The sequence below is a fragment of the Chiloscyllium punctatum genome, chromosome 5 (genome assembly GCF_047496795.1).
Source record: "Chiloscyllium punctatum isolate Juve2018m chromosome 5, sChiPun1.3, whole genome shotgun sequence".
In the NCBI taxonomy this organism is placed as follows: Eukaryota; Metazoa; Chordata; class Chondrichthyes; order Orectolobiformes; family Hemiscylliidae; genus Chiloscyllium; species Chiloscyllium punctatum.
In genome coordinates, this window is record NC_092743.1 from 11,152,941 (window position 1) to 11,177,335 (window position 24,395).

The window sequence follows — 24,395 nt, forward strand, 5'->3', positions numbered from 1 at the left end:
ATGCTAACCACTGAGCCTCTGTGCCACCCTACATGAGCAACTTGCCTTCTGTCTCCCCAAGGACTCCACCATCTACAAAGCACAAGTCAAAAGTGTGATGGAATAACTGCCAATTACCTGGGTGAAGTGCAGCTCCAACAAAACTAAAGAAGCTTGATATTTTCCAGGACAAAGCAGCTTGCTTGATTAGCACGCCATCTATCACCTTCAAAATTCATTCCCTTTGCGACCAACTAACAGTTACATAACAATGTGCCATCCACTCGAAGTAATGCCATGACTCATTGTGGCTTCTTCAGCGGTACCTTCCAAACCTATCGCCTCTACTATCTAGAAGATCAAAAACAGTAGCAGGAACACTACACCTGCAAGTTCCACTCCAAGCTGCTCATGATACTGACTTGGAAACATTTTGCCATTCCGTCACTGTCATTAGGTCAAATTCTTGGGACTTCCTTTCTAATAGCACTGTGGCTGATTTTATGCTCCAGAAACTGCAGGTCTTTAAGAAGCCAGTTCACCACCGCCTTGTCTAGGGCAATAGAAATGGGTGATAAATGATGGTCTCATGAAAGATTTCCACAACTTGTGAATGAATAAAAGGAAAAAGGCCTGACTGCATAAGGATAGCAAATTTCTTTCAACAGTCAATACATACATTGGGATTCTTACAGTACTATGAGCTATAAAATTGGCCTTACTGGTACATAGCAAATTGGTCACAGTTTAGTCCTGATGCCAAATTGAGTGACTTTTGAGCTACCCTGCATGATGATTTCATGCTGTGTATCATGGAACCTTTCAGATCTGCCGAATGTCCAATCAAAATTAAATTACTTCAAAAGATAAGCTCAGAAACATTTGCGCAACATGTGAAGCTAGCCACTTCACACTGCTACGATGCCATTGTAATACAAGTGGTCTTCTCCCTTACCACGCTGCTGCAGTTAAGCCAAAAAGACATTCTGCCTCCCATTGGTAAATAATGTGGTGTTTGAATTTTAATACTGGTCTGATATTGGGTATTTAGGCCATACGTCCAAGCAACTGGCGTATCTTATTAAACAGCACACCCATTCAGCAGTTCACAACAGGCAGGGTATTCGTTGTACTTAACCAAATTATCCCTGCAGAGCTTGGAATGTAATATCTAACATTTATATTCGATTATGCAATTAGACTGACTCTGCTAAACAATCCTGAATGTGTTAAAACCAACAACCAAACCAGGATTATCAGAGAGACTTGTAATGGCTCACTTACATTTGCTAGAACTGGCAAATGCTAGCAGAGAAAAAAATACTTGTCCATGCATTGCACCTTTTATAATTAAACAGAAACGTGAGGGACATTTATTCCCTGATGCTTTATCTATGGCAGCATTTCAACCAATAAAATTCAGCTTACCAACCTTTTCCTATGGAGTGTAAGTTGCTGCTCGTTTTGAATTTTGACATGCTTGTACCTGTCCTGATAGGTGCAGATGAAAACCCGACCTCGTTTTTCAGCAGTAACTTTTTCACCTTCCCTGGCTGGATTTGAACTCATGTTTTGAAGCAACAGCCCAGGTCACTGCATTGTTCATTCAGTAACATTATGATGTTGTGTTCTCCTGTTGTAAAAGGTAGGAATGCATTGGAAAGAATAGATAATAATTGAAGGCATGGTTGAAGAGATGAGTTTTGACTTGTTTTGAAAGAACTGGGATGTTGAAAGGCCCAATGGTCTTGGAAATCAACAGTTTCAGCCACATCTTTTAGTAACTTTCTATTTATAAACCATGCAAGATTGTTTGGAAATTCCTAAAACGGAGCTTAGCTAACCCTCAGAATTGGAGTGACAACATGACTTTCTGCATCTGTGTAACCCACATGAGAAGCAAATTTCACAGTCTTCATCTCCCTAGAGGCTGAACATTTTCAAAAGCTGGGGATTTTATTTTGAAATGAAAATGTTTGGTATGGAACGCAGCTGTGTTCATTTTGAGTGCAGCTCATTTATCCCTTCACAATCTAGAATTCTTTTTCTTTGAAGAAGTAACAGTGTTAAGCAATTTTTTATATAATATATGTTTATTAAGAAAAAATAGATTTTTAAATATTACAACAAATACAAAACAATGCAATTCAAAACAGTACAAAACTAAACTCAAATCATAAAAACATTCCCCAACCCACCTTCCTATACGAATGTATAAACATATATAGAGAAGTATAAAATTAAAAAAAAACCTAAACTAGCTATTTAACTAACTAAATAAATACCTAACAACAAACAAATAAGTAGTAATAACTCTGCTCAGCCAAACAAAACACTCATACATTCACAGTTTCTCCTCCCTGGATATTGGTCTCATGAAACACAATCGTTACGGCTATATAAAAGCCCTTGTTAGTGTGGCAGATAAATCTGTGTCCAGGTATTTCAAAAAGGGTTGCCTTGTCTTGTAAAAATTCTCAGTTTTGTGGTGTACCATATTTGTGTGAAAATCCAGGGGAATATGCTCCATAACAATCTTCCGCCAACCCGACAGGCCTGGGGGGGGGTTTCTGATATCCAACCTAGCAAGATATTCTTCCTTGCACAGAACATAAGAATATTGAAAAGTTTTGCCTTATGCGAGTCTGCAGGAAATACAATGGGTAGGCCCAAAAGGAGCGAAATAGGGTCCTTCTCCACCCCTACACCTAAAATCCTCTCCATTGCACAGACCACAGCGCTCCAATATATTTGAAGTCTGTCACAAGACCAAAGACAATGGGTAAGAGTACCCGTACAGACTTTGAACTTGGGGCATGCTGAAGATACCCCTGGTTTAAATTTTGACAAATGGTCTGGGACCCTGTGGAGAATCTTCAACTGTAAAGCATGGGTCCTATTGCAAATTGATACCTTCCTTGCATTCTCCCAAATATCCTCCAATGCCTCTGAAGAAACTTCAACACCCAGCTCTCTTTCCCACATCTTGCAGAGTCGATCAAACTCATCTGAGGTGGCACCCCCCAATTAGCCCTTAGTACCCCTCTTTCTATGTCAGATTTGTAGGGATCAGTCAAAAGTGTGGTCCTTTTTTGAATAAAATCCCTAACTTGAAAAAAAAACGAAAGAGGTCTCTATTAGGTAACTATACTTCCATACTAACTGATCGAAGGACATCATTACATCTCCCCCAAATAAATCACCCATGCAAGATATACCCCTAGCTGCCCAACGTTTAAATCCTGAATCTATCATACCTGGTTGAAAACCCGGCATACCCACTAAAAGTGTAAACAAAGATGTTTTGCCAATATTACCTTCCCTCTGCCGAATTGCCCTCCATGCTTTAACAGTATTGATGACTATTGGGTCATGGCAATATTCCCTAACTGTCCTCCCCTTGTCCAAAAACAGCAAACTGTAAGGGGGGCACTGTGCCTGGGATGCTTTGATATCTAGCCATATTGAAAGAGAGTCCCCACAAACCCAATCACTTACGTAGGTGAAAAGCGAGCTTAATTGGTAATTTTTAATGTCCGGAAGGTCTGCTCCCCCCAATCTGTGAGCCGACTGCAGTTTGGCTAATTTAATGAGGGGCCGTTTACAGTGCCAGATAAAGGAGCTGAACCAACCGTTCAGTCTCCTGAGTGTTTGTTTATTGAAAATCAGAGGGAACATCCATATAGGGTATAGCAAACGAGGGAGAATATTCATCTTAATAAGCGCTATCCGACCCAACCATGAGACTGGAAGTGCCTCCCATCTTTGGAGATCTTGTTTAATTTTTTCAAATAATTGAGTAAAATTGTCTTTGAACAGCCAATCCAAAACTGGAGTAATGAATATGCCCAAATACACAAACCCCCCCTGTGGCCACCTAAATGGGAATCTATAGTCACTCTTAAGAGCCAACTCTTTCGCAAGACCACCCATAGGCATAGCCTCTGATTTAGCAAAATTAATCTTATACCCTGAAAAAGCGCCAAACGCGTGAATTGTATCAGGCAAAGCCCTGAGACTGCTGGATTTGTCAAGAAAATTAGAACATCATCTGCATGCAGCGAGATCTTATGTAATTTTGACCCCAGTTCTGGAGCTGATATATTGAGATCCCCACGAATGATCTCCAACGGTTCAATCACCAACGTAAAAAGTAATGGTGAAAGGGGACAGCCCTGCCGGCTGCCCCTAGAAATATTAAAATTGCTTGATTGTACCCCGTTGGTAATGACCGCAGCGAGAGGTACACTGTAGAGAACCTTTACCCATCTTATGAAAACTTTGCCCAGACTAAACTGGTCTAGAGTATAGAAAAGGTACGGCCACTCAACTCGGTCAAATGCCTTCTCTGCATCTAAAGAAATCACCAATCCCTGCATTGACTGCTGTTGGCATGCTTGAATTACGTTAAGCAGCCTCCTAACGTTATTGGAGGATCTGCGACCCTTCATGAAGCCCGTCTGATCCTCTTTAATAATAGAGGGTAACACAGTCTCCAGCCTTAACGCAAGAGCCTTAGAGAGGACTTTAAAGTCCACATTTAAGAGCGAGATGGGCCTGTACGAAGCACAGTCTTCCGGATCCTTCCCTTTTTTAAGGATAAGTGAAATATTGGTCTCTCTCAGAGATGGTGGGAGACAAACATGACTGTATGAATCATTAAACATATTCAGCATCGGGCCTGACAGTATGCTTATAAATTCCTTATAGAATTCACTGGGAAATCCATCAGGACCGGGCACCTTTCCACTCTGAAGCTGCCTCACAGCTTCCTGCACTTCTCGCTCTGATGATGGGGCATTGAGAAAGGACTGTTGTTCGGGATTCACACCCGGAAGCTTCAGATCTCTAACAAAAAGGATTCCATTTTGGCCTGCCCCTCCTCACAATTCTCAGACTGATATGACTTCGAGTTGAATCTCTGGAACGCCACATTAATCTTTTTAGAATCACATGTTAGGTTCCCAGACCCTTCCCTAATCGCTGTAATGGTTTGTGGGGCACTTCTCTTTCTGGCAATGTATGCTAAGTATTTGCCTGGCTTGTCACCATGCTCGTATAACCTTTGCTTTGCAAAAGCCAGCTCCTTCTTTGCCATCTGCGTGAGCACGGAACTTAGTGCAGACCGCAGTGCCGTAATCCTCTGTCGTTTGACCAACGAGGGTCTGTCAAAATAGGCCTTCTCAGCTGCCTTCAACCGTGCTTCAAGGAGACGTTGCTGCTCACCCTTCTGCCGCTTCCTACTTGTGGAATATGAAATAACTAACCCCCTGATATAAGCTTTGGCAGTTTCCCAGAGAACAGATAAGCTATCAACCGAGCCTATGTTGATGTCTAGGAATGCCCGAAATTCCTTAGAGAAATACTCCACAAACTTGCTGTCCATGAGAATAAAGGGGTCCATTCGCCAGTACCTTGAATCCATTGTAACATCCTTAATTTTAACCATGAGGTACACTGGAGCATGATCAGAGATGGCAATATTACCAATCGTACAGGATGCCACCAGATCCAGGGTTGCAGCAGGGGTCAGAAAAAAAATCAATCCCCCTGACATCTGTGCGGATTGGAGAAAAACGTGAAATCCCTACTTGTAGGGTGGAGACACCTCCAGACGTACACCAATCCTAATTCCCCACACAAACCCCAATAACTGTTTAGTTTGTGCAGAGGGTATCGAGGGACCTTTACGCAACCTGTCTATTCTGGGGTCCATGAGGCAGTTAAAATCTCCCCTGATAATGATGTGCCGAGACTTGAGACTTATCAGTTTAGAAAAAGCATCTACCAAGAATTTAAGAGGATGAGCTGGGGGACAATAAACATTTAAAATGCCATATTCTTCCCCATTTATCAAGGCTTTTAAGAATTACAAACCTCCCGTATGTGTCTTTAACACATTCCAACAATTTAAATGAGAGATTTTTCCTTACCAATATGGCCACTCCCCTTCTTCTGGTATTAAATGGTGAAAAATAAACTTGGTCAAAGCCATTCTGCTGTAATTTAAGATGCTCTTTGTCTTCCAAATGTGTCTCCTGTAACAAAGCAATATCCACCTTCTCCTTTGTAAGACTCGAGTACCTTCTTCCTCTTAATTGGTAAGTGACTTCCCTTGATATTCCAGGTAGACATTTAATCAAATCATTAGCCATAATCTTCTGCAATTACATTTAAATTCCAGAGAGGAGGAACCCGAACCACAAATTGCTGAGCCTTAGTGTCGCATGGTCCACCAAATATAAAAACTACATAAACTAAAACCACTACATTTAACAAATGTACAAAATTATTAAAAATAAAAAACAACAAAAACCAGAAAACAAACCATCATGTAAAGCGCCAATAGCGCTGAGTAGGGGAACTCACCCCTTGCCCAGAGAGGGCAACTACCCGTCCTGAACTGCCCATAAATAGGCACCTAACCATCTCAACCACCTTCATTTCTCCCAGCTAGAGCCACATCGCAAGCACAAGCTAAAAAGAATAAACACCCCATAGAATAGCAATATGAATAAAAAAAACATTCTTTTATAATAAAAAGGGGAATAAATACCCCACCCATCCTTTGGTATGTTCTAACTTCAGAATTTAAAATGTACATCTTAACCATCGCCAGACACAGTTTGAACCAAATTATTATCAATAGAGGAAAAAAAAGGGGGAAAAACAAAGCTCCAACTGGATTTCCTCCACTTCTTTTACAGAATGATAAACACATACCCAAGCAACAATATTTATACATACTACAATTGTTCAAATTAGGTTAGTTTGTCAACAAAGTCTCTTGCCTTCTCTGATGTGTCAAAGAGATGCATAGATCCATCCAAGGTGATTCAAAGCACTGCCGGATATCTCAGGGAGTACTGAATCCCAAGCTCCTTCAGTCTTCTCTTGAGACCATCATACGATTTTCATTTCTGGATCACCACCGCTGAGAAGTCCAGAAAAAACATGATCTTAGACCCCTCGTAAATTAGGGCCTTTGGATCCTTCCCCTGGAGTCTGGAAGCCTCCGTGACTCTCTCCTTATCCCGATAATGATGGAACTGCACCAGGAAAGGACGAGGGCGTTGACCCAGACCCGACCTCCGCACTGCGACCCAGTGAGCCCTCTCTATGTTCAATCCTCTCATGCCAGTCTCCAAGACAAGGAGTTTCGGAAGCCAATCTTCAACAAATTCCGCAGGCCGCTCACCTTCCTTACCCTCAGGCAGACCGATGATCCGAATGTTTTTCTCCTGCCCCTGTTTTCAAGATCATCCACCTGGTCATGCAAATTACAAACCTGCGTCTCCAGGGCTTGGATCTCATCCTTGAATGAACTGGCATCAGCTTCCACCGCTGTGACCCTGTGCTCCACCTCATCTGTCCTCTTCTCCAGGTCTCCCAGCTGCTGCTCATGCTTCTGCAGCATGAGAGAGACTGGAGGCAGCTTCTCTTCGATCTGTTGCCCCAGCATCTCATGAGATTTTGAGAGCTGGTTCACCAGGTCCTGGAGAGTAATCGGCTCTGAGGCTGCCGCAGGCCTGGCCTCAGATGCTCCTCCTCCCTTTTTAGGCATTTCTGGACAACTGAAAATACAGGTAAGTCAATTTTTAAATGTTTCTTGGGGCTCCACAATCTTTCCAGCGCCCCAAGAAATCCTGATGACCTGGGTTGGATGGGTTAAAGGACTGTCCTGCTCCTGCTACGATGCGAAGCTCTGCAGTGTGATCTTCTCAGATCACCGCCATCTTAGATCCCCCCGTGTTAAGCAATATTAATAGAGATGGAACAGGAGAGTTGGTTTAGACAAGGTGCCTCAACAGAGGAAAAAATTAGCATTGAGTCTATTGACCTATAGAGTTGGCCTTTTACTGTGCACCTAACACTGAGTGGTTCTAAATTATTTCTGTAAAACACAATTGTCTTACAATATAGTTACATTTTCATTTTTAGCAGCAGCACGATTTGTTGAGTGAAATGACCCTTTCAATTACTCATTTGTATGGAACTTTATAGAGTAATGCTTCTGAGTTAATTCTGTGAATCATACCGAGTTGAGGGATTCCAGATTGAGGAGTGATTAGAGAAATTGGGATTATTTTTTCTTTAGGACAGTGAAATTTAAGTGGAGATTTAATAGAGATGTTCAAACTGATGAATAGTATTGTGAGACTAAATGGCAGCAGGTTGGAGCCAGAGGACAGATTAAAGTGATTAATAAATGAGCAGAGGTAACTTCAGGAAATGTTTTTAATGCAAAGTGTTGCCATTGTCAGTTCTTAGCAAAGTAGTTGGCCATTTAGTCTATTGTGCTTTTACCAGCCAGATCTAACCCAGTCATACTTCCCATCTCCTGGTTTGTAGCCCTGTACATTAAGGAACTTCAAAAGACCTTCACTGCAGTCCCTGAAAATGTATTTGAAACCGATTCACGAGTAACTTTCAAAAAGGAATTGTGAAGATGTTTGAAAATGAAATGCTTGCAGTGCAATGAGGAATGAGAGAATGTGTGGGTCTCTGAATATTCTTGCAATATGAGATGGGCCCCATGACCTCACCCTATGCTGTGTGGTTTTCTTAAAGTGAAATGATATTCCACTTAGTATTTATTGTGTTCTATTTCAGTTCACTTAACACCTGTATGAGTTGCAGGATAAGTTTCAACTCAGTATCTAATTATAAAGTGTAGAAAGCAAGATTACATATTTTTTTCAGTTTGACTCTGCACAGTGAAGATGTTTTGGTCACAAAATGTATCTTTTTATAAATTAAGCACCCTATTTGAATGCGAGAAACAACTAATCTTGGTTTGCAGCACATTTTGTTCTTTGATTCATTATCAAGAGTATGGAAGTTTCAAGTGATTCACCAAGTTTTACAGTCTTTGGTCTCATTGTTTATCATTTTATTAGACAAGCAGTGATTATTGGTCAAGTTTATCTTGGCTTTGCAAAAGCATTCAGTAATAAAATTTACTTCCTGCTGATGTGTTAGAAATGTTAGGAGTAGCTCCTTAAACCTGTCCCATCATTAATTTTTATCTGTTCCTTTATTCTGTCATAAGTGGATTATTGAAGTCTTAACTTGATTGTACTGAGTAGATAGAACATAGAACATTACAGCGCAGTACGGGCCCTTCAGCTCTCGATGTTGCGCTGTCCTGTGAAACCAGTCTGAAGCCCATCCAACCTACACTATTCCATTCTCATCCATATGTCTATCCAAAGACCATTTAAATTCCCTTAAAGTTGGCAAGGTTTTTGGATTAGAGTGGTGCTGGAAAAGCACAGCAGGTCAGGCAACATCCAAAGAGCAGGAAAATCGATGTTTTGGGCAAAAGCCCTTCATCAGGAAGTTGGCAGGCTACTTCTGTTGCAGGCTGCTCCTACTACTCTCTGAGTAAAGAAACTACTTATGACATCTGTCCTATATCTAGTGACCTCAGTTTAAAGCTATGTCCCCTCATGCTAGCCATCGCTATCTGAGGAAAAAAGGCTCTCACTGTCCACCCTATCTAACCCTCTGATTATCTTATATGACATTTGAATTCAACAAAATTCTGGAGCTCAAGAAAACTAGTCTAATGGCAATTATATGACCATTGTAAAAGCATATCTGATTTACTAATGTCCTTTGGGGAAGGAAATCTGCCATCCTTACCTGGTCTAGCCTATTTGTGACTCCACACCCACAACAATGTGGTTGACTCTTAACTGGCTTCCAGGTAATTAGGGAAGGGCAATAAATGCTAGCTTAGCCAGTAATGGCCACATCCCATGAACAAATACAAAAAGAGTTTGGCTAATTTAAGGCAAGATTGTAGTCTGGCAGTGGATAGTCAAGAGAGGTGGTGGAGAGTTAGAATTGTGTTTATTAGCATGTTTGTGGAAACTGATCCTGTGATGAAAATTAGAGGAATGTCATTTGAGGAAGATGTGATTGTGATTTCAAAAGCTGCAGAGTGGACCAAGAGGGAAATTATACCACAATCCTACTTAGCACAAATGCCATTCGTGACTTTGCTCAGGACCATTTTGGCAAAGTGACAGGGGTGAAAACTGACTGATTAGCGTAATTCAAGTACGGGATGCTAGCTGCTGCAGTGTGAAGGCTTATCCTGGAACTTGGTGGCATATGTTGGAGACAGAAGGATTGAAGATGGGATGGTACTTTGCAAGGTCAGAGGCTGAGGCTTTTATTTGTAGGGGAAGATAGGTAATGCCAGCTCTTTCAGAAAGGACAGTTGCATTTATCTCAGGAGAAGTCAGTGTCAAGAGCAGGGATCTGAAAGAAACGTTAGCAGGTTAGCGTCTTTAGGGAGTGGAGTTCAAGAGAGCAGAAAAATTGGTCTCGGATAAGATAAGAACTAGCTAGATGAGAAGGACACTGGGCAAAATATGCAGGTTTGGAAGATAGTTTGTGGTGGGGAGCATGGGTATAAATTTACTTTGGTGGATATGGGGATGGAGAGAGTCTGAACAAGTGCTCTGAGTGATAAAGAAGCCACTGAACTACTTGGAGCTGAGTGGATTAGGCAATGATCAGGAAATTAAGACGTCAGTTGTTAAAGGAAAAGGGGGAGTAATCTTTCTCTCTGGGAGATCCTTTTAACAGAGGTCAATCAAGTCTGGTAACATTTGACTTGGCCCAGCCAGTGGTTAAATCTGGACTGCTCAGAAATGCAAGTGAGAAAATCTGAGCTTTGCCAAGAGGAACAAAGGGGTTTTGAGAGAGAAAATGTTTTTACTGAGAATGGGAGAAGCAAACATTAAAGATTGAGCAAACCAATACCTAGTGGTATTGTAGCTAGACTATTAATCCAGAGATCCAGATAATGTTCAGAGGACCTGGATTCAAATCCCACCATGGCAGATAGTGGAATTTGAATTCCATTTTAAAAATCTGGTATTAAATGTATAATGATGACCATGAATCCATTGTCAACTGTCAAAAAAAGCCATCTGCTTCACAAATGTCCTTTAGGAAAAGAAACTACCATCCTTATCTGGTCTGGCCTACCTATGACTCCAGACCCACAGCAATGTGGTTGACTCTTAACTTCCCTCTGGGCAACTAGGAATGGTCAATGAGTGCTGGGCTAGTCAGCCACTGCAAAAGTATCACAAATGTCTTGAAATTTTGCTGAAATCCATCTTATTGTCTTTTACCAGGTCCAGTTGTTGTATGAGCTTGCGCACAGCATGAACAATGCCTGGGATAAAATACAGAAGAAAGGCATACTGCGGCAGTCTTCTACGCATCCTGAATCTGTCATAGGACCAATGCCAGGGTCACCAGTAAGAAGTAGTGTCAGTACAGCACCACCAGATGCTAGCACTTGTAGTCCTTCTGCTGATATTGGAACCACCACAGAGGTATGCATACACTTCTTATCAACCTAAAAAGCTGTACTACTTCCTTTGATTCTGCAGTAAGTGTTTCCTATTCTTTTTCAGGTACTTTTAACTGTGATTGTGAGCAAAGGCTCAATTGAATAGTTATGGTGGGACCATTTTCATCATGGTTTGCCAGTGGAAATCCTGAGCAAAACTTTCACCTTCAGCAGGATACAAAATTACCATAGACAGGTTGAACACGTGTAACAGCCCATGATCAAATGACTTCAATGCAAAACAGTCCATGTTGGTCAGCCAATCTGCTACCACCAATTTTTTTTGGCCAACTAAAGTTGGAAATCTCCCTACTATGAGCCCAGTAGAAAGTAAACGGTGCCATTAAGCATGAGGCCAGAAATCTAAACTCTTAGTAATTACAAGGAATGATCAATGGTCACAGGTATTGTCCCATAAAGGCTTGTGAATTTTTTGCAGGACTATCAAAGGTTTTCAAAAGGTTAATAAAAAGTCACGTGTGATTATAGAGTCAAAGCAAAGGGAGGGTTGGTAAAACATTTAAAATCATTGGCACAATGTGGGTTTCCTGCAAAAGCAATGCATGGATAACTGCTCGACCTGTTAATATTATGCATCTCTTTATTTGCTCATACTTCATGTTTTCATCACCTAATTAAGTTTTTAAAACTTTGAAAAGCTGGTTTTGACCAGCAGTATGTGATCTTATGTCAGGTGACATTTTAAAATTTATATTGGAAAAGTCTTCAGAGGAACCATACTTTCTCTCTGAACATGATTTTATGGCCTAAATGTTCATAGCTAATGTACATCTTAAGATGGTGTTAAAAGTTGCTAAATGAACTGTGAATTATGTTTCTTTCTATTTTTCTGAACCTAAACATGTCACTAGATCATAAGCTTGCAAATAGTATTATTTTGTGTTTTGATGGTTATTTTAGTTTTGTCGTGAATTAAAATTCAGTTTTAAAGTCCAGTTTAAAATAAGTTTAATTGTATTTACAGCTTTTCATTTGAATGTAATACTGATTGCTGCTGAGAGTATTTCTTTTCATGCTGATGACCTTACACACGTCTCAAATGCAGAGGCAGACTCTATTTAGCTTCCTGAATTATGATGAAAATGGTAAAGCAGTGATGTGAGTTGTGGCACACAGGGAGTGTTTAATCACTTATACCACCCCTGAGCTTAGAAATATTATGTTGTGCAAGCTGTGACAGCCCACTCTATCTGTTTACTCAAGTGGGAGAAGTAGTTGAACTGTTTGGTCTGTGGGGAGACCAAGTGATTGAACAAGAATGCAAGAATGTTTTACTAAGGGGAAGTATCAGAGTGCCGAAAAAGTGATCATCTCTGTACCTCCGGGCAGAACAAGGGGTACAGACCTTATGTGTTTGTGTCTTTTGATGAATGAAGACAGTTTTCTTTAAAGGAAAATAAACTCCTCATTTCGTTAAATTCATTAAACATCGCGCAGTTGATGATATACTGGATGTTTGCATATAATTTGGCAGATTGAAGTGTGGGAAAATGTGTGTAAGATTCTGCAACATTCTTGACTTGCTTTGAAGTTTGGAGGAAAAGAGAAAATAATATAAAATACAAAAATTACTTAGAAATAAGTATATGATTTTGGATATCATTAATAAAATTAAAAGCATTGTTGAATTACCAAGAGGTTGTGATTCTCAATCAGAAGATTGAATCTATCCTCACTATTAATTCCTCTTGGAATTAAATTTGTACAGTCACTTCCATTATATATCACCCAGAGCAACAATGCCCTAACAAAAGATTTTATAAGATTTAATTTCTTTCAAAATTGATAGAAGTTGTTTTTTGAAGTATGAGCATTCACTGTTTAACTTGCATTTTCTTTCATGATAAATCTTATGTTCTCGCAATAAAGTGGGAATGCCTCAGGTGTACAATATTGTATTGAGCTGATAAATGAACTTGAAAATGTACATTTATTATTCCTGTTTAGTTTAAAGAATAATTTAATAACAAGAGCAGCTTGTCAATATGTTACACATTTAAATGTAGTTGTAAAGTCCAAAGACAGATACAGGTATTCGGACAAGATGACTAAAACACGGTCAAAGAGTTAGAAGTAGACAGAGAGATTTAGAGGTTAGTGATTCAGTGAGGAATTTCCAAAATGTAGGAACTTCAGTAGTTGATGTTACTGCTGCCAATGATTGGGTGAAGAAAATAGGAAATGTACAAGAGGTCAGAATGAATAGAGTTTTGACATATTATTGGGTGACGGGCAAAAAGATGTACTGGAACTGGAAAGAGGTGAGATTATGAAGGGATATGAAAATGTGGATGAGCATTTCAAAATCAAATAAGTTATGCACATTATAATGCTGTTGCATTGTCAGTGCAAGTGGAAAATCATTTTAGCAATTGTTTTACAACTAAGCAGCAATTTTGACACTGAGCATATTAAGAAACAACTATATATGAGTGAGACTGGATCATATACAGGCTTAGACAGGACATTTCCTTCTTTGAAAAACGGGTAAATTAAATGTTTTTTTAAAACAATTCAGGACCTTTAACAATTATTTAATCAATTTAACCCCGGTGCAGTTTGAACTCATGACCTTTGGGTTACTGATACCAGCACTCCAGCTATTCCTCGGTTATACTCTTGTGAAACATTATGGGAGTATTTCACCAAATATAACAACAGGAGCCCTGGTAGAACTGAAGTTAATGGCTTACAAAGAATTCATTAGAACATTGCTCTGTGTTTCTCTCTCAACAGAGGCTGCCAGACCTCCTGACTTTCTCCAGCACTTTCTGTTTGTATTGCTTCTACAACCACTCTCTACTCCTAAGCCTTTACTGGCATTAAGGACAAAAGCAGTAAGAACATGGAATGGCATCTCTTGGAAGCTTTTTTTTTCATTCTCACTTAAAGGCATACGTTTATTTGTGCCAAGTCAGATTTCTGAGATTCTCTAATACCATTGTGGGAGTTCTATCACTGTGGACAGCTAATGAATAATGACAAGTCAATTTGCTTCCAGGGGTGGCTGAATGTTGACAAGGACCATTTCTCCTCATCTTCAAGTAGTGTCATTCACTATATTTGCAATCACATGGAGCTTTGCCACCAACAGTGTAACACAGCCTCCATGTTGCTCTTCATCATTGGTCTGGATTTTGCTCAAGTTTAGAGTGGAGCTTACACTCAACCTTTTAGCTTGGGGACAACAATCTATGGTACAAAATGACACTTGTTTCATCAACGAGTGCTTTGTCTCATAAAAGGCATGTTATCTTGTGTGAATGTTTCTTGTGCTGGAAAAGCTAATTGCCCTTGTGTTTTGGTTGCTTTGCTGGCAGCCAAGAGCAACTCCAATGCGATGAGGATATTGGAGAAGCTAAAAAGGAAATTGGGACTAAAACCTGGGCAAGCATTTTAAGCTTTTCCATATGTTCATTTTTACATAATAGTATTGCTGTGGTTCTGTTTTTGAGAAGTTATTTGCTGTTGGAAAGTTTGAATGAAGAAAATCGCTGACAGTAGTCATATGGTATACATTGCAACTGTCAAATATAGTTCTTTTAAAAAAAACCTCTACTCTGTCTCCTTCAGGACTCCCCTTACAACCTACATCTTTGACTAGGCTTTTGGCCATCTGCCCTAATATTTCATCATGTAGCGTGGTGTGAAGCCATTAGAAATCGGGAAAACCCTCTGCTGGTTGGAATCAGATCTATTACAAATAAAGATGGTTGTGCTGGTTGGAAGGCAATCATCTCTGCCCCAAGACATCACCGCAATATTTTCTCAGGGAGGTGTCGAGGTGCAACCATCTTTACTTGCCTCATAAGTTAACATTCCTCCACTGTTAGATCAGAAGTGGATTAATTGATATTTGCATCAATGTTCAGTATCATTTGTGACTTCCTGAAGTTGGCCTGTTGATATACTTGGATTGATAAGTAGAAAATAACATTCATGCAGGCAATGATCAGTTCAAAAAAAAATCTAATCATCGCCTCATAACAATCAGCATTACCTTCACTGTATTCCCCACTATCAACATCCTGGGGGTTACCATTGACCAGAAACTGAGCTGCATGAGGCATATACGTATTGCAACAGCAACAGCAGGTCAGAAACTGGGAATATTTCAGCTTCACATCTCTTTACTGTCCTCAGCCTGTCTGCCATCTACAAAGCACAGGCCAGGAGTGTGATGGAATACTCCGTATCTACCTGGATGTTTGGAGCTTCACCAATGTTCTAGAAGGTTGACAAAGCACAGCACCTCGAACATCATAGCACATCATTATTTACCATTGAGACACTGTGGCAGCAGGAGGTACTGTCTGAGAGGTGCACTACAACAACTCATCAAGGTTCCTTGGATCGCACCGTTCAAACCCACGACCTCTGCTATATAGAAGGACAAGTGCAGCAATGCATGGGAACATCACCACCTGCAGGGTCCCCTCTAGGTCATGCACCATTCTGATTTGGCAATATATTGGTGCTTTTTCAAAGTCACTGCTTCATAATCCTGGAACTCATTTCCTAACTGCATCACAAATATTCCTGTACCTGAAGGATTGCAGCAGTTCAAGAAGGCATCATGCAACTACCTTCTCTGGAGTAATTAAGAATGGAGAATAAATGCTTTCCTAGCCTGTGGTGCCTACGTTCCCTTTCAAGAAAGGTATTAGTAAACAAGATGGGCCTTCACCACAATTGATGACTGTTTCATGGGAACCATTACTGAGAATAATTTGTGAAATCTGATTTTTAAAATTTTCTGCTAATTATATTTGAATTCCACCAGCTTCATGGTCAGATTTTAGCTTGTGTTCCCAGAGATTCTAGCCTCTAGATTACTCGTCTGATTACTACCTCTGTGCTACTATCTCCCCAGTAGTGAAATGATTAAATAAAAACATTTTAAATATAAATGTATAGTGAGAATTAATAGCTTGATTAATACCTGTGACCTTAGATCTGAGTGACAAATTATTCATCATTTGACTGGGGCAGCACATCGATCCTAGGACAAGCCAGGCAGAGACATGCACGAGAATTTCTGGAAGCATACCACTCCAACTGGAACTCTATCAGAAACGCATTGATTTGGATCCCATCTACCACCTTCTAAGAAAAGAACTGGAAATGACATCACCATTCCAAGGAAACCTAAACATAAATAGAAAGTGGGACATAACACCAGTGCTTCACCAGAGGCTCGCTGATTATGTTACCAAGTATGGTGACAAAACATCTGAAAATGAACCTTCCAGCTCAGCGAGCAAGCTTACGTCCAGAATGATTCTTCATAATAATTATTTAACATTAATTTATCCCTTTCATGCCAAAGGGTTAGTTCTTCCATCATTTAATTGCTCCTGATCTCCACAGACATTCCTCTGATCCTTTTTGGCTGATTTCATGTGCTGGACTCCTCATTTATTAATGATGGGGAGTCATCTCCTCTAGTGAGCTGTTTAATTTTCCACCACTATTCATAACTGGATGTGGCAGGGCTGCAGAGTTAGACCTGAATGTGCTGGTTATGAAATTGTTTAGCTCTGTCTAGCACTGCTGCTTTTGCTGTTTGTAACGAGTAGTCCTGTTATGTAGCTTGACCAAGTTGACGCCACATTTTTAGGTACACCTGATGCTGCTCATGGCATGCCTTATTGCACTCTAAATTGAATCAAGGTTGATTACCTGGTTGTTGATAATGGGAGAGTGGGGTCATGCTGGACCATGAAGTTGCGGATTGTGTGGACTGTGATTCTGCTGCTGTTGATGGAAATGCTGTTCAGCTCACATGGAGGAGCACTGATTCATTAACTTAGGTGGAGACTAGTTTTACTGTGTTTCCACCTTTGCTGGGTTTGTCCTGCTGGCAGGACAGGACATAACAATTATGGTGGTGTTGAACTATGGAATAGGAGTAGGCCATTTGGCCTTTTGAGCTTTCTCCATCATTCCAAAGGCAGTTCTTCTACCTCGATGCCATAACGGACACATTGTGTTTAAAGTAAGAGTCCAAGAGTATGACTATGTCAGACTGTTACTTCGTCAGTGGGACAGGTTCTGCCCGTGATGTCGGTTCGAATAACTTTGCAAGGCAAACAGTGCTGTGTTTGCTGGTTTCATTTCCAGTGCCTTAGTCGATGCCACGTGTCCATCAGGTTTTATTCCTTTTTCTAAGACATTCTCTTACCGCTGATATAATTGCTAGACTACTTCAGAGGCTGTATTCCTGATGAAGGGCTTTTGTCCGAAACGTCGATTTTCCTGTTCCTCGGATGCTGCCTGACCTGTTGTGCTTTTCCAGCACCACTCTGATCTAAACCCTACTTCAGAAGTCCGTTAAAAGTCAACCACATTTCATTACATCTGGCGTCAGAGGTAGACCAGGCCAGGTACAGACGACTGATTTCCTTCCTTGTAGGACATTAGTGAGCCAGATGGTATTTTCTGACAGTGGACAGTGATTTCCTGGTCATCATCAGACTTTTAATTCCAGATTTTTATTGAATTCAAATTCACTCGTCTGTTATAGTGGGGTTTGAACTATGGTCCCTAGTACATTACCTGTGTCTCTGGATGACTAGATCAGCAATTATGTAACTGTACCATGACAGCATGGGAAGAGCTTGACATTGCAGCCTGGTCCAGTCTGTGGGCTGGGTGTATGCTCCTGAACACATGGTGTGTGTACAGCAACATTAAAATGATATTTGATGATGCAGAATTGAATTGCAGAAGTCTTCCGTAAGTTCTTGGAGGCTGGTTCTTATCAGATGCCAGTGTACTTAGACATTGCGTGCATGTGGCCTGTATCTGTGGATCGTGTCTTGGAATGCTGTTGCCCACTGTCCAACATGAGGGCCCTGTAAATAAGTGATTAACTGTATTCACTAGGTACTCGCTCTGATTTCATGGCAAGCTTTCTTGGCGTCTAACTTGTTTGGTGTGCTTGTTAAACTAGGAACCTGAAATTAATGAGGTGAATTGGACCATGTCATGTGCACTTGACAAGCCACAATCCTCCTTAATTGGCCTAATGAGAAACTCTATTGCTTTGCTTTTCAAAAGCATAAAAAATGGAGTGGAGGGTTCTTTTGATTTAGTGGTAATTCAAAGATAGTGATACAAGAAGGCCCAGGTTCAAATCTAATCTGCTTCAGACCTCCATTTTTGCAGCAGGAATGGGAGTCGTGAGAGTAAGAACCAGGGGCTATGAGGAGGTAAGTTAATCCTTTAAAAGCTTATCTCGTGAATAGGTGGAATACACACTGAGCAGGAATGGACATGGTACTGCTGAGTAGGGGGCCTCCATTTTGACAGAGGAGAGAAGGTGGAGTGAAGTGAGGGCTGCCGGGAAGGTAAGGGCTTAATTTATATTTGGGGCAGGATGAACACGTGGCTTGAGAGATGGTGTAGGAGGGAGGGGTTCAGATTTGTTGGATATTGGGACCGGTTCTGGGGAAGGTGGGACTATTACAAAATGGATGGTCTACATCTGAACCAGACTGGAACCAGTGTCCTTGGGGGAGGTTTTAAACTAATGTGGCAGGAGGCTGGGCACCAGAAGAGAAAACAAGTAGGCAGCGAGGTGGAGACTGGAGACTGTCAGAATTATGAAGATAGCATTAATAAAGGGAAGAGTAGGCAGAGAGCAGATGAGCACAAAAAAAACTGGTGGCCTGCAATGCATCTACTTTAATGCAAGGAGTATAGTGTGTAAGGCAGATGAACTTAGGGCTTGGATTAGTGCCTGGGAGTATGGCGTTATTGCAATCACAGAGACTTGGTTGAAGGAAGGGTATGATGATTGGCAATTAAATGTTCCAGGATATAGACACTTCAGACAGGACTGGGAGGGAATTAAAGTGGGAGTGGGGTGGGGTTGGAGTTGCATTGCTGGTCAAGGACAATATCATGGCTGTGCTAAAGGTACACACTATGGAGGGTGCAGTCACATTGTTGGGGTGTATTACAGGCCTCCCAACAGTGAGTGTGAGGTAGAAGAACAAATAGATAAACAGATTATGGAAAAATGTAGAGGCACTAGGGTAGTGGTGATAGGAGATTTTAATTTTCCCAACATTGACTGGGATACACTTAACGTCACAGGTCTGGATGGGGTAGAATTTGTAAGAAGTGTCCAGGAGAGTTTCCTAGCACAATATGTCAATAGTCTGATGAGGGAAGGGACCATATTGGACCTGGTACTGGGGAACGAGCCAGGCCTGGTGGTAGAAGTTGCAGTGGGGGGATTTCTTTGGGAACAGTGACCACAATTCTGTAAGTTTTAGAATACTTGTAGATAAATAAGAGAGTGGTCCTAAGGGAAGAGTATTAAACTGGGCCAAAGCCAATTATATCAAAATTAGGCAGGAGCTCGGAAATGTGGGTTGGACACAGCTATTTGAAGGGAAGTCCACATTTGAGATGTGGGAGGCTTTCAAAGATAGGTTAAAGGATAGGCACGTCCCGTTGAAGGCAAAGGATAGGAAGGGCAAGATTCGTGAACTGTGGATGACAGGAGAAATTGTGCAACTAGCCAAGAGGAAAAGGGAAGCGTACATAGGGTCTAGGCAGCTAAGAACAGAACAGGCCCTGGAAAAATATCGGAAGAAAAGGACGAGTCTTAAATGAGGAATCAAGCGGGCTAAAAGTGGTCGTGAAATTAGCTTTAGCAAGCAGAATTAAGAAGAATCTCAAAGCATTTTATTCTTATATAAGAAGCAAGCAAATAACTAAAGAGAAAGGATTGGTCCACTAAAGGATAACGAAGGAAGGCTATGTGTTGAACCTGAGAGAATGGGTGAGATTCTGAATGATTACTTTGCATCAGTGTTTGCTCAGGAGAGGAACATGATGAATGTTGAGATTAGAGATAGAAGTTTGATTAGTCTAGATCATGTTGACATAAGTAGGGAAGATGTGTTGGGTAGGCTAGAGGTTATTAAGGTGGACAAATCTCCAGGACTGGATGGGATCTATTCCAGGTTGCTGAGGGAGGCGAGAGAGGAAATAGCTGGGGCCCTGACAGATATCTTTGTGGCATCTATAAATACAGGTGAGGTGCCGGAGGACTAGAGCGTTGCTTATGTTGTCCCCCTGTACAAGAAGGGGAGTAGTATTCCGGATAACTACAGCCCAGTGAGCCTGCCGTCATTGGTGGGAAAGTTGCTGGAGAAGGTTACCGAGGGATAGGATGTACTTATATTTAGAAAAGAATGGGCTTATCAGTGATAGGCAACATGGTTTTGTGCGGGGGAGATCGTGCCTTACCAACTGAATAGAGTTCCTCGAGGAAGTGACCAAGTTGTTAGATGAAGGAAGGGCTGTTGATGTCATATACATGGACTTTAGTAAAGCATTTGATAAGGTTCCCCATGGTAGACTAATGGAGAAAGTGAAGTCACATGGTGTGCAGGGTGTTCTAGCTAGGTGGGTAAAGAACTGGTTGAGCAACAGGAGACAGAGAGTGGTAGTTGAAGGGAGTTTCTCGAAATGGAGAAAGGTGACCAGTGGTGTTCCACAGGGGTCAGTGTTAGGGCCACTGTTGTTTGTAATATACATAAATGATCTGGAAGAGGGCACTGTTGGTATGATCAAGTTTGCAGATGACATGAAGATTGGTGGAGTAGCAGAAAGCATAAAGGACTGTCAGAGAATACAGGAGGATATAGATAGAGTGGAGAGTTGGGCGGAAAAGTGGCAGATGGTTTTCAATCCAGACAAGCGTGAAGTGATGCATTTAGGCAAGTTTAATTCTAGAGCGAATTATACAATGAGCAGAAGAGCTTTGGGAAAAGTTGATGGGCAGAGAGATCTGGGAGTGCAGATCCATTGTACCCTGAAGGTTGCTGCACAGGTGGATAGAGTGGTCAAGAAGGCATATAATATGCTTGCCTTCATTGGACGGGGTATTGAATATAAGAGCTGGCAAATCATGTTAAAATTGTACAAGACATTGGTTCGGCCGCATGTAGAATACTGTGTATAGTTCTGGTCGCCACATTACCAAAAGGATGTGGATGCTTTGGAGAGAGTGCAGAAACGGTTTACGATGTTGTTGCCTGGTATGGAAGGTGCTAGCTATGAAGAAGGGTTGAGTGGGTTAGGTTTATTTTCATTAGGAAAAAGGAGATTGAGGGGGGACCTGATTGAGGTTTACAAAATCATTAAGGGTATAGACAGGGTGGATAGAGAAAAGATTCTTCCCAAGGTGAAGGATTCAATAACAAGAGGTCGCACTTTCAAGGTGAACGGTGGAAAGTTTAAGGGGGATACACACAGCAAGTACTTCACACAGAGGGTGGTAGAGACAGGCACAGTAGATTAATTTAAGATGCGTCTGGAGAGATGCATGAGTAGGTGGGGAGCAGAGGGATACAGATGCTTAGGAATTGACCGACAGGTTTAGACAGTACATTTGGATCGGGTCAGGCTTGGGGGGACTGAAGGGCCTGTTCCTGGGCTGTAAATTTTCTTTGTTCTTTGTTCTAAGTGAGGTAATATGTTTGGGTGTCAGGAATAAGAGTGATTAACTTAAAGCATGGATCAGTATTTGGAACTACAATGTTGTGGCCATAATGGAGACGTGGATTTCACAGAGGCAGGATTGGTTGCTGGATGTTCCAGTCTTTTGTAACGAACAGGAGGGGGGTTTAAAATGGGGCAAGGAATAACATTGTTAATAAGAGAGTGCATTACAGCTGCAGAAAAGAAGGTTCTTGAGGAGAGTTTGTCTACTGAGTCAGTATGGGTGGAAATCAGTGACAGGAAAGGAGCAGTTTGATTGAACAGATTGATATTAAGTAAGTGGATGTGCTGGAAATTCTGTGAAGCATCAATAGACCTCCCAATAACAGCAGAGAGAAGGAAGAACAGATTGGGCAGCAGATCTTGGAAAGGTGCAGATGTAACCGAGTAATTATTATAGGTGACTTAAATTTCCCTAATATTGATTGGAATCTCCTTAGTGCAGATAGTCTGGATAGAGCCAAATTTGTCAGGAGGGATTCCTGACTCCCTATGTAGATAGGCCAACTTGGGGGCTAGGTAACGAGCCAAGCCAGGTGTCTGATCTCTCCGTAGGAGAGCGTTTTGGTGACCGTGACCACAACTGCCTCACCTTTACCATAGCCATGGAGAGGGATAGGAACAGACAGTATGGGAAAATATTTCATTGGGAGAGGGGAAAATGTACTGCTATTAAATAGGAGCTGTGGAGTATAAATTAGGAACAATTGTTCTATGGGAAATGCATGACAGAAATGTGGAGGCTGTTTAAGGAGCACTTGTTGTGAGTGTTGGATAACTTTGTCCCACTGAGACAGGCAAGGAGTGGTAAGGTGAAGATGCCTTGGATAATAAGAGCAGTGGAGTTGCTTGTCAAAAGGAAGAAGGAAGCTTACTTAAGGATGAGGAAGCAAGGATTGGCACAGCTTTAGAAGATTACAGGGTAGCTAGGAAAGAACTCAAAAATGGACTGAGGAAAGCTAGAAAGTGGCAGGAGAAAGCCTTGGCAGGAAAGATTATGGAATACCGGAAGGCGTTCTATACTTGTGAGGAATAAGAGAATAATCGGAGATAGTAGGGCTGATCAGGGATAGTGGAGGGAACTAGTGCATGGAGTCTGACTAGGTTGGGAAGGCCCTAAATGAGTGTTTTCCTTCAGTGTTCAGTAGAGAGAGGGGCTCTGTTGATGGTAAGAACACCATGGACCAGGTTAATATTAAGTAAGATTGATATTAAGTAAGTGGATGTGCTGGAAATTCTGTGAAGCATTAAGATAGATAAGTCTGCAGGACCGGTACAGATATATCCAAGGTTACTCCGGGAAGTGAGGTTGCTGTGCCTCTGGCGATGATGTTTGCATCCACACTCTCCACGGGAATGGTACCAGCTGATTGGAGGGAGGCGAATGTTGTTCCTCTGTTCAAGAAATTGAATTGGGAAATCCCTGGGAATTACAGACCAGTCAGTGTTACGTCTGTGGTAAGCAAGGTACTGGAAAGGATTCTGAGAGATAGGATTTATGACTATTTGGAAAAATATAGTTTGATTAAAAACAGTAGGCATGCCTTTGTAATGGGAAGGTCGTGCCTCACAAGCCTTATTGAGTTCTTTGAGGATGTGATGAGACAAGTTGACGAAAGTTGAGCAGTGGATGTGTATGTGGATTTCAGTGAGACGTTTGATAAGTTTCCTCCTAAGATAGCTCATTCAGAAAGTTCGAAGGTATGGGATACAGGGAAATATGGCTTTCTGGATAGAGAATTGGTTGGCCGAAAGAAGACAGCGAGTGGTAGTGGATGGAAGTATTGGACGTTGGTGGCTTTTGGTGTCCCTCAGGGATATGTTCTTACATCTCTGCTATTTGTAGTTTTTAAAAATGACTTGGATGAAGAAGTGGAAGGGTGGGTTAGTCTGTTTGCTGATGCCACAAAGGTTGATGGTTTTGCAGATAGTGTTGAGAGCTGTTGCAGGCTACAAGACATTGATAGGATGCAGAGCTGGACTGTGAAGTGACAGATTGAGTTCAGCCTGGATAAATGTGAAGTGATTCATTTTGGAGGGTCAAATTTGAATGCTGAATACCAGGTTAAAGACAGGTTTCTTGGCAGTGTGGAGGAACAGTGGGATCTTGGGGTCCATGTCTGTAGGTCCCTCCAAGTTGGCACCCAAATTGACAGGGTAGTCAAGAAGGCATGTGGTGTTCTGGCTTTCATTATCAGGGGATTGAGTTTAAGAGCCATGAGGTTTTGCTGCAGCTGTATAAAACCCTGGTCAGACCACATTTGGAATATTGTCTCGTTCTGGTCCCCTCATTATAAGAAAGATGTAGATGCTTCAGAGAGGGTGCAGAGGAGATTTACCAGGATGCTGCCTGGACTGGAGGGCTTGTTTTATGAATAGAGGTTGAGTGAGCTAGGGCTTTTCACTCTGGAGAGAAGAAGGAAGAGAGGCAACTTGATAGAGGCATAGATAGAGAAGATAGCCAGAGGCTTTTCCCCAGGGCAGAAATGGC

General features: G+C 41.5%; 1 protein-coding gene across 5 annotated transcripts in view; it reads left to right on the top strand.

The window, feature by feature from the left end:
• Positions 1–24,395, top strand: part of LOC140476882 (intermembrane lipid transfer protein VPS13B-like) — a 957,534-nt gene that overhangs the window by 588,579 nt on the left and 344,560 nt on the right. For all 5 annotated transcript variants that reach the window (XR_011960620.1, XM_072569770.1, XM_072569768.1 and 2 more), the window contains exon 25: positions 11,139–11,342. Coding sequence is in view for 4 of the 5 variants with exons in the window: in XM_072569770.1 (XP_072425871.1) it covers positions 11,139–11,342 (204 nt within the window). In the remaining variant the exon portion in view is untranslated. The remainder of the gene's footprint in view (positions 1–11,138; positions 11,343–24,395) is intronic.